This window comes from Hemibagrus wyckioides, linkage group LG22 (assembly GCF_019097595.1).
Source record: "Hemibagrus wyckioides isolate EC202008001 linkage group LG22, SWU_Hwy_1.0, whole genome shotgun sequence".
NCBI lineage: Eukaryota > Metazoa > Chordata > Actinopteri > Siluriformes > Bagridae > Hemibagrus > Hemibagrus wyckioides.
The window spans coordinates 21,626,843-21,645,597 of record NC_080731.1 but is presented as its reverse complement, the minus strand read 5'-3'; the positions used below and the strand labels follow the sequence as shown (position 1 = coordinate 21,645,597).

Here is an 18,755-nt window from a genome sequence, read left to right as displayed (position 1 = left end):
TTAATGAGTCTGTGTAGACTTAGTTTTGGGTCATTTAGGAAACAGTGAACCGAAGTGAAAACACATCAATTTGTACAGGAAAGATACTGATACTAAAAGAACTAAAATAAAATGTAATAAATCCTGGATGTCTTTGAAGATCAGGTGTTAATGATAAATACTGATGAGGTGGTATTTCATTCTGAGACGATTCTGTCCACTGGATTCATGCCCTGTCTAATAGAATTCTTATTAGAAATCTAAATCAGTTCTGCTGTCAGTTATGGAGTGACATGTTTCCTATAATTCAGTGTTAAACTCTTTATGTTACAGACCACACTGAGACGTACCTTCCACAGAGACGGCGTATATCTGAATGTCTTCCTCATTCTTCGTGTCCCGGATGGTGTAACTTCCACTATCCCTCGGCTCCATGTGTCTCAGTGTGAGCTCAGGGTAAGTGAGTGATGTTCTGTCTCTGTATTTATCTTTACACTGCAGTGAGAGATTATTCACCCTGCAGATCACTTCATCAGCTGAACCACTGCTTTTATAAATCACCTCCACTGGTTCTGGTACAGACACATGCAGCTTCAGATCTTCACCAAACTTCATCTGAACCTGTGAGAACACAGCTGAGGAGAAAAAACATGAGGAACTTCAGCTAGATTTAGACACAAACATAAAGCCTTACAGTCTTCTGTGTACGTGACTAGACGTGGTTTGTGACCAGAGATTGTTCGTTATTGAATTGTTAGAGTGTCCGAATGCACTGGAGATGAGATGGAGAGACCTAAGGCTAGTAATCAGCTTAGGCAAACACTGGTAAGGTTGTCTTGATCCTTTGAGATTTCTAGGAGAGTGTTTGGTTCTATTGTGCAACAGTACAAATAAATTGTGAAACTCTTACTTTTTCCCTATAATACCAGTGGGCCATTTTCTCCAATCTTCCTCTATAAGCTGGTGTAGTCAGCAGGGCTCATGCTTGATGTTCAGCTATGGGAATTCCTGGAGTACTGCAGGCACCTTGGAGGCTGTTAACTTCACCTCAACCGCATGAGCTGCCTCAACTCCAGAATTGGAACAATTTGATGTGAGGAAGGTGAGACCATGTGATTTTTTTTTTTTTTAAATTTTAAGAAAATAATAATTCAGAAATTTGTCTCTGTGTGGAAAGGGCTGTAAAGACAGGATTTAGACCTGGATCAGTCGACAGGTTTGGAACCTGGATAGGCTCCTAGTGTGAAGCGAGGCCAAAAAGAGAAGAGAAAAACGGACGCCACTAATCTAGGATTAAGTATTTTAGGTGTCTTGTTTGTGAGCTTTAGGAAAAGAGCTGATGAGCTCAGTGTAGAGACTCTCTGGAGAGAAAAGCAGGTGAAGGGGAAAAAGAGTAAGGAAAATAAAACAGACTTTCCAACACAGAGACTGGCATCATTACTCTGAAATAGTCATGAACAACAGTAATTTTAAAAATAAACCCAGAAAATGTATTGAAAGTGTCATCACTACACCCAATGTGAAGTTCATGAGTTCTAATTATGACCCTGAGTCTGTCACAGTTGTTGTGGTGTGTGACTGAGTGTGAGATTTAGGTTCAGATAGATTGATAGTATTAAAAAGTAGATTAGTGCAAATAGAGAAAGAGGATGAAAATGAGAGGGAAAACAGAGTTATGTTAACTTGGATGGCTTTAATATGTGAAAATCAAGAGCAGAAATAAGGGTGAGAAAATTTTGATATAATTCAAAGCAGTCAGCTACACAACATACACAGAATGCAGCTCAAGGCTCACAAACTCTCCAGTCTCTTAAGTCTTTTTCAGATGAACCTGACCTGGATGGACCACCTCTTCAACAATGTCCAGAGACTGCTACACCACATCCACAATCACCACCGGTGTATGGCCTACTAGCACCAGCTCCTGACTCAACAGCAAGACCAGCTAGATCTCGACTCTACCCAGATCTGCCTACATAGGAATGTCCGAATGCCATAGGAAAGTCTGAATGTCAAGTGTCTGTCCGAGGTAGGTATGGCCACACCCTGAGCGTCCTTTTACGCTTTCTTCAGACAAAGGCAAGCTGAATGGATGTGATGTAGATGCCCTTATATGGACATGCTGATGCATATTCCTCAGTCATGTGTCCTATCCAAGCCAATGAATTGGAGTGTGTCCACACAGAGCTTCAAACACACTTCCTCAACAAAGTGTTTCCGTAGCGTTAGTCATGACGCAGCGTCTCATTCCCTTCTCAGGGAACCAGGTTACATACAGTATCTCACAAAAGTGAGTACACCCCTGACATTTTTGTAAATATTTTATTATATCTTTTCATGTGACAACACTGAAGAAATGACCCTCTGCTCCAATGTACAGTAGTGAGTGTCCAGCCTGTATAACAGTGTAAATTTGCTGTCCCCTCAAAATAACTCAACACACAGCCATTAATTTCTAAACCATTGGGAACAAAAGTGACTACACCCCAAAGTGGAAATGTCCAAATTGGGCCCAAAGTGTCAAAATTTTGTGTGGCCACCATTATTTTCCAGCATTAACCCTCTGCCTTAACCCTCTTGGGCAGAGCATCACAGGTTGCCACTGGAGTCCTTTTCCACTCCTCCATGATGACATCACAGAGCTGGTGGATGTCAGAGACCTTGCGCTCCCCCACCTTCCGTTTGAGGATGCCCCACAGATGCTCAATAGAGTTTAGGTCTGGAGACATGCTTGGCCAGTCCATCACCAAGGCAGTGGTGGTCTTGGAGGTGTGTCTGGGGTCGTTATCATGTTGGAATACTGCCCTGTGGCCCAGTCTCTGAAGGGAGGGGATCATGCTCTGCTTCAGTATGTCACAGTACATGTTAGCATTCATGGTTCCCTCAATGAACTGTAGCTCCCCAGTGCCGGCAGCACTCATGCAGGCCCAGACCATGACACTCCCACCACCATGCTTGACTGTAGGCAAGATACACTTGTCTTTGTACTCCTCACCTGGTTGCCACCACACACGCTTGACACCATCTGAACCAAATAAGTTTATCCTGGTCTCATCGGACCACAGGACATGGTTCCAGTATTCCATGTCGTTAGTCTGCTTGTCTTCAGCAAACTGTATGCAGGCTTTCTTGTGCATCATCTTTAATAGAGGCTTCCTTCTGGGACGACAGCCATGCAGACCAATTTGATGCAGTGTGTGGCGTATGGTCTGAGCACTGACCGGCTGACCCCCCACCCCTCTGACCGGCTGACCCCCCACGCCTCTGACCGGCTGACCCCCCACCCCTCTGACGGGCTGACCCCCCACCCTTCTGACCGGCTGACCCCCCACCCCTTCAACCTCTGCAGCAATGCTGGCAGCACTCATACGTCTATTTCCCAAAGACGACCTCCGGATACGACACTGAGCATGTGCACTCAACTTCAATGGTGGACCATGGTGAGGCCTGTTCTGAGTGGAACCTGTCCTGTAAAACCGCTGTATGGTCTTGCCCACAGTGCTGCAGCTCAGTTTCAGGGTCTCGGCAATCTTCTTATAGCCTAGGCCATCTTTATGTAGAGCAACAGATATTTTTTTCAGATCCTCAGAGAGTTTTTTGTCATGAGGTGCCATGTTGAACTTCCAGTGACCAGTATGAGAGAGTGTGAGAGCGAACACCAAATTTAACACACCTGCTCCCCATTCACACCTGAGACCTTGTAACACTAACGAGTCACATGACACCGGGGAGGGGAAATGGCTAATTGGGCCCAATTTGGACATTTACTCACTTTTGTTGCCAATGGTTTAGACATTAATGTCTGTGTGTTGAGTTATTTTGAGGGGACAGCAAATTTACACTGTTATACAGGCTGGACACTCACTACTTTACATTGGAGCAGAGGGTCATTTCTTCAGTGTTGTCCCATGACAAGATATAATAAAATATTTACAGAAATGTCAGGGGTGTACTCACTTTTGTGAGATACTGTATGTAACCTGTTGTAGTTTTGGGTCATTTAGGAAACAGTGACCTGAAGTGAAAACACATCAACTTATACAGGAAAGATACTGATTCAAGTCATTTCCCTCACATATATCTGATGCAGTACATAGTGAAATGAGATGTTTCTCCAGGACCTGGTGCTACAGAAATGTACAACATAGAGTTCAAACACAAGAACAACACAAAGCTAGGACCGAAAGTTTGTCCAAGCCACATAAAGTGTAAGGTGTGCAGCTAGGTGGAAACAAAGCAACGACAAGACAGTGCAAAAATAAGAAATACAAAAAAAAGACAACACAAAAACACAGGACACTTAGCACCGAAAAAAAGAGAAAGAACGTGCAAGGAAATGTAAATGGAATGTTTAAAATGAGATGATGATGAACTTTGGGACCTGACAACATGTACTGTGCAAAAATACAATAGCAGCAGTTGAGGTAGTGCAAAATAGAAATAAATATAAATATAAATAAAGCAGCAGATGAAAAACACAGGGGTTGAGGTAGTGCAATAAGTAATAAGTATCAAACAATATAGGTTATGTGTGTGTGAGTGTGTGTGTGTGTCCACACAGGTGAGAGAGAGAGAGTGTGGGTGTGTGTGTGTGTGAGAGACAGAGAGTTATATAGAGTTCAGTCCTGAGTGTGTGTGTGTGTGTGTGTGAGAGAGACAGAGTTTTGTACAGTTCAGTCCCGGGTGTTGAGGAGCCTGATAGCTTGAGGAAAAAAAATGTTGCACAGTCTGGTTGTGAGGTGATACTAAAAGAACTAAAATAAAATGTAATAAATCCTGGATGTCTTTGAAGATCAGGTGTTAATGATAAATACTGATGAGGTGGTATTTCATTCTGAGACGATTCTGTCCACTGGATTCATGCCCTGTCTAATTCTTATTAGAAATCTAAATCAGTTCTGCTGTCAGTTATGGAGTGACATGTTTCCTATAATTCAGTGTTAAACTCTTTATGTTACAGACCACACTGAGACGTACCTTCCACAGAGACGGCGTATATCTGAATGTCTTCCTCATTCTTCGTGTCCCGGATGGTGTAACTTCCACTATCCCTCGGCTCCATGTGTCTCAGTGTGAGCTCAGGGTAAGTGAGTGATGTTCTGTCTCTGTATTTATCTTTACACTGCAGTGAGCGATTATTCACCCTGCAGATCACTTCATCAGCTGAACCACTGCTTTTATAAATCACCTCCACTGGTTCTGGTACAGACACATGCAGCTTCAGATCTTCACCAAACTTCATCTGAACTGGTGAGAACACAGCTGAGGAGAAAAAACATGGAGGAACTTCTAGATTTAGATTTAGACACAAACATAAAGCCTTACAATTCCATTCAGAGTGCAGTGTTGATGTGGGGGACATTCCTGGTGGTCAGAGTCGGGTTCCTCAGCTCCTTAAGGCCGTTTCAGATTCTGAACATCACCTGTGTGGACTTCACACCTGTGAGGCTGCCAGATTTCTGAGTTTTTCAGTAGTGTCTAGAAGACTGCCTTTAACCACAGACACTCACCTTTAATGTCTCTGATTAAACTTTAAGTACAAAAAGGTGAAAATAGTTTAGTGGACTTTAAAGGGACAGTGATATTCATTTATTAATAATGATAATTATTTCAGCTTGTCCTTGAATGACATTCCACAGTGTGTGTGATTGTGTTTACAGACAAAACACACAGTTCAGTTGGACATTTTGTAGTTCCATCAAACGGTCAGATGGTGGCGCTGGACTTAATCCTGCTGAACCACTCAAGCCCAAATCAGGAAAGAAAAAAGTGCTTGAGTTCAAGGTGAAAATCAAGCAAAACTAAGACACGCCTCTGTTTTAGATAAACTCCGCCCACATGTGTGACTCACATAACTTCTGAATAAAGGTGAAGTCTGCAGTTACGTCTGAGGTCTGAATCCTGATGTCTGTCATTTCAGTATTAAACCCTCACTGTTTGATGAACTCCACTCTGATTATGATCCTAATAATTCAGAGTGAAGGTTTTATCAGCAGGAGAAGAGATAAAGACACTTACTCTCTATGATGAGGCGAACATAAGAGAAGTCTGAGTCTTCACATTCACATGCATACACGTTCCTCTGACTGTAATCAGCTGCAGTGATGGTGAGAGAGGAATCTCCTCTCAGGTACTGATCATGAGAGATGTTAAATCCCTCCTTTGACCTGCATGATGTCCGATCACACTCAGCCTGGACAACATCTCGATTACTAAGTAAGGCCCATTTCAATAAACCAGAACACTGATGTTTACATGAGAGCGTCACTGACTGATGAAGCTTCCCTCGTGTAGGACAAACCTCAAGAGCTGATACAGGAGCTGAAAGAGAGAATAAAGTGAGAGTGAGGAGTGTGTAGTGTACAGTTCTGGTGTATATTGTATAGTGTATAGAGTGTAGTGTGTATTTATTATAGTGTAGTGTTTAGTGTGTAGTGTGCATTTGGAGTGTGCATTGTTTATTGTGTAGTTAGAGTGTGTAGTGTTTATTGTGTAGTGTATATTGAGTAGTTAAAGTGTGTAGTTAGAGTGTTTAGTGTATACTGTGTAGTTAGAGTGTACAGTTAGAGTATGTAGTATATATTGTGTAGTGTGTAGTGTATATTGTGTAGTTTGTAGTGTTTATTGTGTAGTTAGAGTGTGTAGTGTTAATTGTGGGGTGTGTAGTGTATAGTGTATATAGTGTATTGTGTAGTGTATATTGTGTAGTTGTTGTGTAATGTGTAGTGTATATTGTGTAGTTGTTGTACACAACAACTACACACTATACACTACACAACGTACCAGTGGTGAATGTGAGGATGAGGAAGACCAGGACACAGTGATGAAGGCTGCAGAACTGCATGGCTGTGGAGACACAACACCACCATCAGCACTGCACAGGTGGAGAATAAAGCAGGAGACAGACATGGACTCATAGCAACACTTTATCATTAAAGCTGCAATTTACTGAATTCACTCACTTTTACACACATTCAGCAGTCAGTCAGCTTTGATCCTAATAAACACTTTTCTAGATTTCTAATCAGCTTTAAAGACTGAACACTTCACTTATTTCTGACCTTCTACACTTTCAGCATCAATCAGAAATCATTTCTACATGACACTTTCTCCTGCTATCATGCCCTTTCACACAAGCAACTATACTCTCCCACACATACTACTAAACCTGATCAAGCAGCGAATTAAGCCATTGGTCTCTTAACCAACATTTTACATTCTCCAACGGTTTCACAACAATGTCACAAACTGATGGATGTTGGAACTTTTGGAAGTTGATAGACATCCACAGGAGCAACTTCTAACGCTGCTGTTTACGAAGAAATGCGGCAAATGTTCAGAGTCGGATCAGCAGGTGTATCAGGTGTATCCTTCAGCAGGAGCCATTAAAAAAATAGGGAAGAGTGTAGAGGGTCAAAAACAAATGTGTAAAGAGTGTGTATATCCACAGGAAAAGTATACACCCCAGTGAACTGCGGAGCTCGGGTCAGAGTTCATTAAACATCGCCAGAGCTCAAAGCATTAACATACAGTATTGACACCACTGTGTATTCTACTTACCCAATCGGGTCTCTTTGGTCTAAGACAGGTAATATAAGTCAAGAGATGCGACCCCGATATCAGACTCAGAAGTACTTCAGTGGTTAGACATGAAAATAGTAGTGTAGCCTTCAATAATGTTTTTATTAAAACCATCCCTTCCTGCATTTTTTTAAGCTAACATTAGCATTAGCTGTTACTTAAACATGCTAGCGTTTTTTTTATTAATGACATTTTTGCCATAATTTTGACCTGAATGAGAAAATTCAATAATTCTGATTAAAATGCATTGTTTTTTTAGTGGAGTGCTTTTACTTTTGTAATTTAAATAATATTTAGATCATGTACTTGTCATTTTTACTTGAGAAAAATAATTTAAATGGTACTTCTACTTGTAGTGAAGTACTTTTTAAGGCAAATACTTGCACTTTCATTGAATATTGTCCTAATGTCACAACACACACGGAGACAGAGAGCAGATCCAACACGGCTTTTAATAACCAAGGCAGGGGAAAAAAGGCAATATGACGAATGGAAATATCCAACTAGAAATACTAGAGCAGTAACTCGGTGCTTTCGTGAACAGTCTCAATACTAGCCGCTGTGCTCTGCAGGTGAGGGCTTTAAGTAGGCGCCGTGTGATTGGGTGCAGGTGGCGCGATTAAAAGTCCGGTGATTGGGAGCGCGGGGGTGCGGCTGAGGTGTATGTGCCTGTGACACCTAATGGGATGTTACTAGAATTCTTACTACAGCTACAACTGTTACTACTATGAGTACACTGTAATAATAATAATAATAACTTTGACAGTATTTACAGAAATTTGTTCATGTATTTTTCTAGGCCTACCACTAAAAATCACAATTATTCACAATTATGTCATATTATTAGCTCATGCATCATGGGATGAAGTTTGTAAGCACAAAACCAGAAGAAGATTTTATGAAAGTGGCTATTATACTTTAAGTACCTTGAGATAAGAAAAGCGTTCATGGACAGACTTCCTGAGGATGTCAGGTATTATATTATTGTACATATGGGTTCCCTTTCGAGGGAACTCGATGCTGCATCATGACTGACGCCATGGGAACACTTTGTTGAGGAAGTGTGTCTGCAGCCCTGTGTGCTCACACACCAATTCATTGGCTCGGGTAGGACACATGACAGAGGAATATGCTGTCTATGTCCATATAAGGGTCTGATCCATTCAGCTTTTTTTCCCTTCAGGAAGTGCTACACTGTTAGTGTGTTGATTGTCTGTCCGCAGGTATGGCTAAGAATTTTAAGAGGTGTGTGTCCACATTTTCTTACAGATGACGACATGCACGCTCTTTGCCTGGTTTGTTTGGGTGAGGACCATGCCCAATCAGCTCTCGAGGGATCCGACTACGTGCATTGCATGAGATTTCCTCCTTGCAAACTCAGATCCCATTTAGCTTTGTTTACCGGCCACACTTCTCCCCTCACAGATGGACACAAGTCTTTATCTTTCTCTTGTCCTGTCTCCTGACTCCAATGTTCACATTTCGGCACTTGGAGCTCGCGCTGTGATTTCTCTCGACCCGCAAGTGGATATGTTGGGGAATTCTGTCGATTTTCCACCACAATCAGTGGCATCCGAGGAGCTCCTTGATGTAATAACGCGTGCTGTGCGCAAGTTAAATTGAAATTGAAATTAAAACTAGCCGGAGCTGGAAGCTAGTGCTATCCGTTCTAAGCTTGATGACCACTTCCTGACTTCGGGTCGCATTCCCCCCTCATGCAAACAGCCACCATTTTTCCCAGACCTCCATGCTGAGGTCCTGCAAGAACCCATATTCTGCGTGTAACAGGGGAAAAGAAGAAACTGATGATGAATCATGCCAAAATACTTTCCTAGTTGTTCAATAGTTTTATTACATATTGTTTATATATACAATGCATATTTTTATTCAATATACCTGAGAATAGGGGAATTAGCAACACCCACAGGCAATCCTGGTGAAAAGTTGCATCAGCCATTCATTCGTCAGTTCTGCAGTCGCTGAGCTGTGTTGAACCATTCAATGGCTGTGCTAGTTGCCATGGAGAGGCACCTGTGGCTTAATCTTACAGGGATCAAGGACACACATAAATGGGGTCATAGAATATGTTCCCCTTCCAGATCGAGACTTGGGCTTTTACAGCCAGTATTTGTTGTTCCCAAGAGAGGCAGAAAGCGTCCAATTTTGGATCTGCAAGCTCTGAATTCTGCCCTAACGACATTCAGGTTCAAATTCTATAGCTCACTATAAAACTGATCGTGCCATAGATCAGGTCTGAGGAATGGTTTATGATGGTAGACCTCTAGGATGCCTGTTTTCATATACTGTAGGTATTTGTCCAGAACACAGGAAGTTCCTCAGGTTTGCTTTCAGAAATGAAGCTTACCATTATCAAGTTCTTCCTTCTGGTCTAGCCCTGCCGCCTTGCACTTTTACGAAGTGCATGGATGCTGCCCTGGCACCGCTATCTCTAGGGCATCTGTGTACTGAATTTCCTGATGACTGGCTCATCCTGGCCCAGTTGTAGGCCATGGCAGCCAGTCATCAGGATGCTGTGCTAGCCTATATGAGGCTCTAGGCCTCAGGTTAAACCCAGAGAAGTGTGTACTTTCTCCTTCTCAGAAAACCACCTTCTTGGGAGTAATTTTGGATCCCACCTTGGTGCAGGCATGTCTATCTCCTGTTCAGGTGGCTTCCATAATGTTAGCAGTGGAAGCTATTTGGCTAGACCAAAGCATCTCTGTCACCGAGGTCAATGTTATCCTTTTTGGTCTGATTCACATGAGGCCATTCCAGTTCTGGCTCAGAGGTGCGAGATTTCATGCCCGCAGACATCCCCTCAGTGCCATAAGGAAGACCCCGGTTTATGACCTTGGGTCATACTTTAGAGGCATGTCATCATTACATGTCCTTCAACAGACCCCTCACTTTCAGGCTGGGGCTCAGTCTTGGATGGCCACCCCACCCATGGTCTTTGGGAAAGGTCTCAACTATCATGGCATATTAATTGCCTGGAGAAGAGGACTGTGTTTCCAGCATTGAAACACTTTCTCCCACACCTCAGGGGCTTTCATGTGTAGGTGTCCACAGAAGCAGCACCACAGTGGTTGCTTAAATCAACCATCAGGGCTGTCTGCTTTCGTGCCCTCTGTTTGGGTAGGCACAGCAGACCCTGTTCTGTGCAGAGACCAGGCTTCTTTTGCTGAAAGCGATTTTCGTTCCAGTGCACATAAATCAAGAGGCAGACTTCCTATCGAGAAAGGTGCTGAGGTATGGGGAGTGGCAGAAGTGGACCTGTTCGACTCCAAGGAGTCGACACACTGTCTGCTGTGGTAGTCCCTCTCTCGTCTAGCCCCTCTGGCCCTGGATGCTCTGGTACAGACCTGGCCAAGGCTGCATCTGTACGCCTTTCCCCCAGTAGCTCTGCTGCCAGAAGTCCTAGCCAGTGCAGTTCCTAGAGGCAGGCCTCTCATCAGAGGTTGTGGGAACTCTAGCGCTCCCTCCACTTGGAAGCTATATGGTCTAATGTGGAGGCTTTTCAGTCTCTGGTGTGCTCAGCATGAGCAGGACCCAGTGCACTGCCCGGTACAGTGCTGGAATTCCTACAGTCTCGCCTTTCTTGGGGCCTGTCCCCCTCTACTTTAAAGGTGTACATGGCTACTGCAAACCACAGAATTTTCTTATGGACACCAGTCAGGTTCAGATGTTCCCAACATGCCTATGTAGAGGGTACAACAGTAGTTGTGTACAATGTTTATTTATATCTCTGAATTGTCCAATGATCAGCTTTTTTCATGTTTACTAAGAAATTTTTCACCAGGTCTAAAAATAATTGTGTCATGGTTGCCATCATCACTCAGTGGGTTTAATGTCTTTTGAATCCTGTTCAAAACTTGATTGACATTAAAGTTATTTACTGCAACAACAATCTTGTTTTCAGTCTCTAACTGTAGAGGTGTCTCTTCACTAAATCCCAAGATCTCATTTCCTGTACAAATATTGTCAATTACTAAGTTACCAGTTCCAGCCCTGTTAAGAACCCCTCTTTGCCACAGCTCGAGAGGTGTTTTCTGCCCTTTGTAGATAATCTGTGGTTGTTCCACTGATTGCGGAACTCTGTGGTAAGTAGATGTCGTGGAGACAAAAGAGATGGAGATCATTTGTGGAGTCTAATATGCCCTCATTTTCCATGAAGGTGAACAGGTTACTGAAGTGGAATGATACTGCCCACAACCATTCTATCCCCTGATTGTGGACACTGTGTCCAGCGATGACACTGCATCTATTTAACCCCCTTCTCTCCAGCAATATACCAGGCAACCCCTGTGTTCTGTATGCTGTGGTCAAAGCATATTCTTAAAGGAAGGCCAAAGTTCTGCACACCAGTGCAAAACAATTCTAATACACTTGAGGCCCTGTTTTTATTTAGGCACTGCAAATATATGATGGTCCTACTAAAGCCATCCACACAACCATGAAAGACCATCCTCTACCTCATCAGTTTATGGTTCCCATCTATGGATAAGAGGAAGAGGTTGCCAATGGGGAGAAAAATTGACAATGACAAAAAGATCTGCTGCCATGGTTGAGTTGAAAGGATAAATTTCAATCAATCTTTTTTTTTTTTTTTTACCTCTGATAACAAAAAATATCTGTCTAATATATGTGCTTCCAGTCCAACACAGTGCAAAATGGAATTCAGTTTGTGGTACTGAAGATTTTAATGGAATTTGCAGTGGACGGTTTTTGGGGGGGGTGCAAACAAACTTAAAATTAATCAAACTCAAGCCAGGGCTCAGCCAGACACATACAATTTGCTTTTGGTTGACCAGTCTCCAGCCAGAACTCAGCCTAATGCTGTTTGACACAAGGTTGTGAAAAAGACTGTGCCAGCAGAAAGCCAGAAGTGCCAAATGTAAGCCAGACTTGGCCCAAACTCTGTTGCTATCTGGGTATTTTATATTTTATTCTTTTCTTTTATTCTGGCCTTATTCCCTTTTCCTTTTCAAGGGTCAAAACAGTCGTGTAAGCATTTCACTGCATATCATACTGTGTACGATTGTGTATGTGAAGAATAAAATTTGAATTTGATTTCACACACACACACACACACACACACACACACACACACACACACACACAAATAAATGAAATACAGTTTTGATTTGTTTATTTTAAATAAATGATTATATGACTAACAGTGGAATGGTACAACTAAATTATTTTATTTCATTATTAAAATATATAATTATTTTTTATAATAAGTCTCCAGAGTATAAATGCTCATTATTTTCGTGATTTCCTGACCTGTTTTTTCTGCACGGGTGTGGTTGTGTACAGTGTTGTAGTGGAGGGTATAGGCAGGTACATGGCGTATATCCACTTCTTTATCAGTGGGCTTTGCGTATAGCCACTTCTAAATCCCCCCTGATGCGCATCATACAGTTGTGTCCTGCATTAGAGAAAATCATGAAAGAGCATCACATGAGGAGCTAATCTAATTAAATTGTGAATAAATGGACCGAGGCGGGACCGAGGTTCTCTTGAAATATGATAGCACCGCCCCCCCCCGCCCCCGACAATCTGAAAATACAGCTCGTCAGTCATTACCTGATTCGCTGCCTGTCATTTTAGCAATGTTCAACGCTATTTTAATTAACGAAATTAATAAGAAAGATGAAGCGAACTACTCGAAGAAAAATTAGTTTCCAGCGCCCGCTTCCTCCCCCACCCTGAGAGAGGGTGCCGACAGTGACAGAGACAGTGGTGTAGTAATGGTGTATACACACATCTCCAGGGACCACTACACCACTGGGTGTGTGTGAGAGTATAGCTGTATGTGTGCAAGTGTATTATAGTGTGTGTGTGTCTTACAGAGATATATTGCCTCATGCATGCGTGTGCGTTTTACAGCGATACACTGCCTCATGAATCAGGACATTTTTAATGCTTCGTGTGTGTGTGTGTGTGTGTGTGTGTGTGTTTCACAGCAATACACTGCCTCATGATGTAGGACTGTTTCATGCGTGTGTGTGTGTGTGTGTGTCGGCGTGTGTATTAACTTACCTGGAGGAGATCTTTAATTTTCTCTGGCTTAAACGATTTACTTTCGTTTCTGAACACCCAGTGACGTCATCAATCCAGACAGAAACACAATAAATCTGTGATCTATATTCATCTGTATCCTGTGAGAAATCTACACACAGAGCTTTTCAGCTTCAGAGAATCGTCCTGTCCATTCCTCCAGACGATCACACTGTGACTAGTGACGGTAAAAACGGATCTTTTTAATGACTCGGCTTTCGTCGAGTCACTCAATGAAATGAATCGAGTCAGTGATTCCTTTTGAGTCAGTGAGTCAGTGATTCTTTTATAGCCCTCGTTTGCTGTACAAACTAGCAATGATCTACTGGTGGTTAACCATGTATTGGCCTATACAACTGCTTGATTATGACATATTTGTCTTCAGTAAATTCAGTATGTATCTGAAAACTGTAGACTATAGAGTCATAAACAGTGACTGAGATTAATTAAATTATTAAATTCAATTATATAATATAATTAAATGATTACTGGATGTAATATTACTTTACAATATTACTGGATGAATCCTCACGTAGTCTACAATGTGCTGATGCTAACGAAACTCAAGTCTGACTCATGATCAGTAGGTCTACTTCACACTGACCGTGGACTACCAAACGTAAGAGTCTCAGCTGAATCAGTCGATGAACGGCTCTGTGAGTCCGCTGAGAAGGACAAATAAGAATCCAGTTCATTTAGACCTCGGACTCATGAATCATGAGTTAATATGCAGAATTGGATCATTTAACTCAAGTGAGTCAGTCAGGGCCAATACTAACTGACTCGAGTCTCTGGTGTTAGGAGTAGCTTCAAACTGCTCCTCTGCAGTGACCGACAGCAGCGTTCTATCCTCAGCTGTTAGAATGTCCTTCCATTTTCAAAAAGCTGACTGAGGAATGGAGAAGAAGTGTATTAGTGCCAATCTTTAAGAATAAGGGTGATGTGCAGAGGTGCAGCAACTACAGGGGGATAAAGTTGATGAGCCATACAATGAAGCTCTGGGAAAGAGTAGTGGAAGCTAGGTTAAGGAAGGTAGTGGAAATTTGTGAGCAGCAGTATGGCTTCATGCCCAGAAAGAGCACAACAGATGCAATTTTTGCTCTGAGAATGTTGATGGAGAAGTATAGGGATGGTCAGAGAGAGTTGCACTGTGTGTTTGTAGACTTGGAGAAAGCGTATGACAGGGTGCCAAGAGAAGAGCTGTGGTACTGTATGAGGAAGTCAGGAGTAGCAGAGAAGTATGTCAGAGTGGTGCAGGACATGTATGAGAGGAGCAGGACAGTGGTGAGGTGTGCTGTAGGGCAGACAGAGGAGTTCAGAGTGGAGGTGGGACTGCATCAGGGATCGGCTCTGAGCCCCTTCCTGTTTGCTGTGGTGATGGACCAGTTGTCAGAGGAGGTCAGACAGGAGTCTCCTTGGACAATGATGTTTGCAGATGACATTGTGATCTGTAGTGAGAGCAGGGAGCAGGTGGAGGAAAACCCGGAGAGGTGGAGGTTTGTGCTGGAGAGAAGAGGAATGAAAGTCAGTGGTAGTAAGACTGAGTACATGTGTGTGAATGACAGGGAGGGAAGTGGAACAGTAAGATTACAGGGTGAAGAGGTGAAGAAGGTACAGGACTTTAAGTACTTGGGGTCAACAGTCCAGAGTAATGGAGAGTGTGGGAAAGAGGTAAAGAAGCGAGTGCAGGCAGGTTGGAATGGGTGGAGAAAGGTGTCAGGAGTTCTGTGTGATTGAAAAATTTCAGTGAGAATCAATGGGGAAGGTGTACAGGACAATGGTGAGACCAGCCATGCAGGTTTGGAGACAGTGTCACTGAGACAGAGACAGGAGTCAGAGCTGGAGGTAGCAGAGCTGAAGATGTTGAGGGTCTCTTTGGGAGTGACACGGTGGGACAGGATTAGGAACGAGTACATCAGAGGGACAGCTCATATTGGATGTTTGGGGGACAAAGTTAGAGAGGACAGATTAAGATGGTTTGGACATGTCCAGAGGAGGGTGAGTGAGTATATTGGTAGGAGAACGTTAGACATGGAGCTGCCAGGCAGGAGGAAAAGAGGAAGAACAAAGAGGAGGTATATGGATGTAATAAATGAGGATATGAAGCTAGTGGGTGTAAGTGTTGAGGATGCAGAAGATTAGGGATAGGTGGAGAGAGATGATTTGCTGTGGCGAAGCTGAAAGAAGAAGAAGCTGAAAGAAGAAGAAGAAGAGTGTTTAGTGTATAGTATGCATTGTGTACTATGTAGAGTAGAGTGTAATTACACTGACCAGGGGTGAATGTGAGTATATAGTGTGCAGTGTATAGTGTATATTGTGTGGTGTGTAGTGTATAGTGTATAATGTGTAATTAATCATGTAGTGTATAGTTACAGTTTACAGTGTATAGTGTGTAGTGAAGAGTGGACAGTGTACATTATGTAGCGTATAGTGTACAATGTGTAATGTGTAATGAATTGTGTAGTGTAGAATTATGTAGTTACAGTGTGCAGTGTATAGTCTGTAGTGTATAGTGTGTAGTGTACAGTTAGAGTGTAATCACACTGACCAGTGGTGAATGTGAGTATATAGTGTATGATGATTAGCAAATCGTTTAGTGTTTAGTGTATAGTATAAGAACTAAGGGCAAAAATACTTTGTCACCACACATACATTACAGCTGTCACAATTACATTTGCTAACTTTGCTCCTGCTCGTCAGAGGGACCACTCACCCGAATATTGACACTCCTGTTTTACAGCAGTTCACTTCCAGATATTTATAGTGCTACCACACTTGGCACAGTACGAAGTATCATCAGCCTGCTGAGTTACAGTATCCTTACAGGATACTTCACCTTGTTAGATCCAGCAGACATACAGCAGCTCCAGGCAATGGTTGTGGAACAAGGCCAGGTCATCGCGGCATACCAGGAACAACTAGCCAATCTGCAAACCGCCAACAATCAAACTCGACAAAAAATTTTACGGAACAGCGGATGCATGCAAGAGCTTCCTCCATTAAAGTGAGGTATGTTTCCAACATCAGCCCGACACCAACCACCAGGTACCTTATAGCCACTTCATGCACTTCACATGTTTTCATGTACCTACCCTGCGGGAGGTCGTGATGATGATGAGCAACTACTCCACCTCTGCCAGAGCCTGGAGCTGAACTGGCCTGCCACAAGTCGACATTACTGATTGTAACCAAACCAGACACCAATGTGTCAGCTACCCAGAAAAACCCAGTGATAGTAGATCTTACTGACTCCGCTTTTGTTTCAGCCCTAGTAGACTCTTGGTCGGCTGTTTTACCACTGCCTGGTCCAAGATCTTGTGGGAAATAATTTTATGGTTTGAAGTGTATATGTATGGAACTCTTGTTTTATGTTGTATAAAATAACCAGGGGACAGCATGATTAAGTTTCCAGGCAAAGTTTATTCAGTAGATCATTTGATTTTGAGAACAATGTACTGTAGGGTTTAACGCGACATGTGAGTCGGTCGCTGGCCATGCATGAAGTCTGCAAAGGCTTCAGAGAATGAGTAGCCGTATCAGTGATGTCAGTCTGGCAGGCTTTCTCAGTGGTAGCAGGCATGCCAAGTTTGGGCCAGTTAATATTGGAGCTGTACTCCAGGTCATCATGACCAGTCTTCACCATGCTGATACCTTGAGAGGCAGTGATCTCATCATGGAGCAAACGCAGAGCGTGTTGAATAGCAATGGTAGTACCAGGTGAAATGTCTAGATCAAATATATAGAAAAGAAGAATAGATGAGAAAGCAGTGAAATGTAAAATGCAATAATAAAGAACAAAGATTGGGGTAGGGCCCTGTAAAACTGAGAACTTACCCATGCTGTCCACTGTGGTTGAATGAATCTCCTGAGAAAGTGGAGCTGAAGAAAATCCCACTGGTGGGGTGGAGATGCCCACATTTTTAATATAATGATTCTCGAAAGTTTAATTATAATGGTTTTCGAAAAGTTATAAATCTAAAGATAATGGTGTGAAAAAAGAACCTAATACTCCAAAAAAGAAAATAGGTGGGATTTTCTCAGCAAAGAGCTGGTGATGTGTTGCATTTGGAGAGATAAGGAAAATGAATAAAAAGACTGTGGTTGGAGATCCCCATTTAGGGATTGTTGGGATGTTCATGCGTGAGCATCTCAATTCTTTTATCAGCGCTGATTGCAAATAAAATCTCATATCTGCATTCATCTAGTCTACTTGATTCGTCTTTTTAGTTAGAGTCTCACTCAGACTGAGCTGTCGGGTCAGTGTGGAGTTGGAGTCAGATCTTATAGTGAAGTAGTGTTTATGAGTAGAACAGAATTTATTCCACATTGTTTTGGTGACCCCGACGTGATCTCAGAGAAAACGTGATTGGCACAGAGAAAACAGCAGAGCCCCGGACCTGGGGCCTGAGGCTGCGGCCGCCGCCCACGGACCAAATACTGGATCCATCTAGGATAAAGGTAAGGCAGAAGCCTGTTTAATCAAATTTCTGCATTAGTTGTGTGTGGTCTGGGGAGGCGGAGGCGCTTGATCCAGGGATGGATCAGCTCTGTTTCATCCTGTTAAAACGAGTAAAACTAAGTTAAAACTGAATAAAATCACATGATAAAATTACATGCTTTATGATGATAAAGTCTAGATGATGTCAGATGTATGAAAGTGTAAAAGGCCTGTATGATCGAAAGTCCTGGTAGGTTCCAGGTGGTACGAGTGAAATTCCTGTGAAGAAGACCTTATTTGGATGCAAACGGAGCGTTCAGTAGCAGAAAGTAAGTTCTGTGAACACAAACACCGTCACTGGAAAAAGAAGAATAAGTGTCGAGTAACAGGTTGAAAAAAGAGAAGAGTAAAAATTCCTGGATCCGGGTGTTAGTGAAAGGAATTAAACAGAAACAAGAGAGTAAGAGATAAAAAAGAGAAACATAGTGAAATTCCCGGGTCCAGGTGTATGAGTAATAAAGAGATAAAGAAAATATGAAGAGAAAAAGCGTTGAGAAAATTCCTGGATCCAGGTGATAGTGGAAAAATAAAAAAGAAAAAAAGGGGGCCTGTTGTCCGTCTTCATCTGTTGTCTTGATTGTGCTGATTGTGAGGAGTTGTGTGATCTTGAGTGCATGAGATGATGACTGATGAC

At 42.6% G+C, this 18,755-nt stretch overlaps 1 protein-coding gene across 6 annotated transcripts in view; it reads right to left on the bottom strand.

Annotated features, from left to right (window-relative positions):
* The window catches only part of LOC131343200 (uncharacterized), a 122,834-nt gene that overhangs the window by 37,414 nt on the left and 66,665 nt on the right, over nucleotides 1-18,755 (bottom strand). For 4 of the 6 annotated variants that reach the window (XM_058374687.1, XM_058374688.1, XM_058374689.1 and 1 more), the window contains 2 exons: nucleotides 4,957-5,241; nucleotides 330-614 (listed from right to left, as the gene is read on the bottom strand). In XM_058374687.1, coding sequence (XP_058230670.1) covers nucleotides 330-614; nucleotides 4,957-5,241 — 570 coding nt within the window. Of the gene's footprint in view, nucleotides 1-329; nucleotides 615-4,956; nucleotides 5,242-5,997; nucleotides 6,301-6,762; nucleotides 6,826-12,846; nucleotides 12,992-13,605; nucleotides 13,835-18,755 lie in introns of those variants that run through there. The other 2 variants (XM_058374691.1, XM_058374692.1) reach the window with 2 other exon arrangements.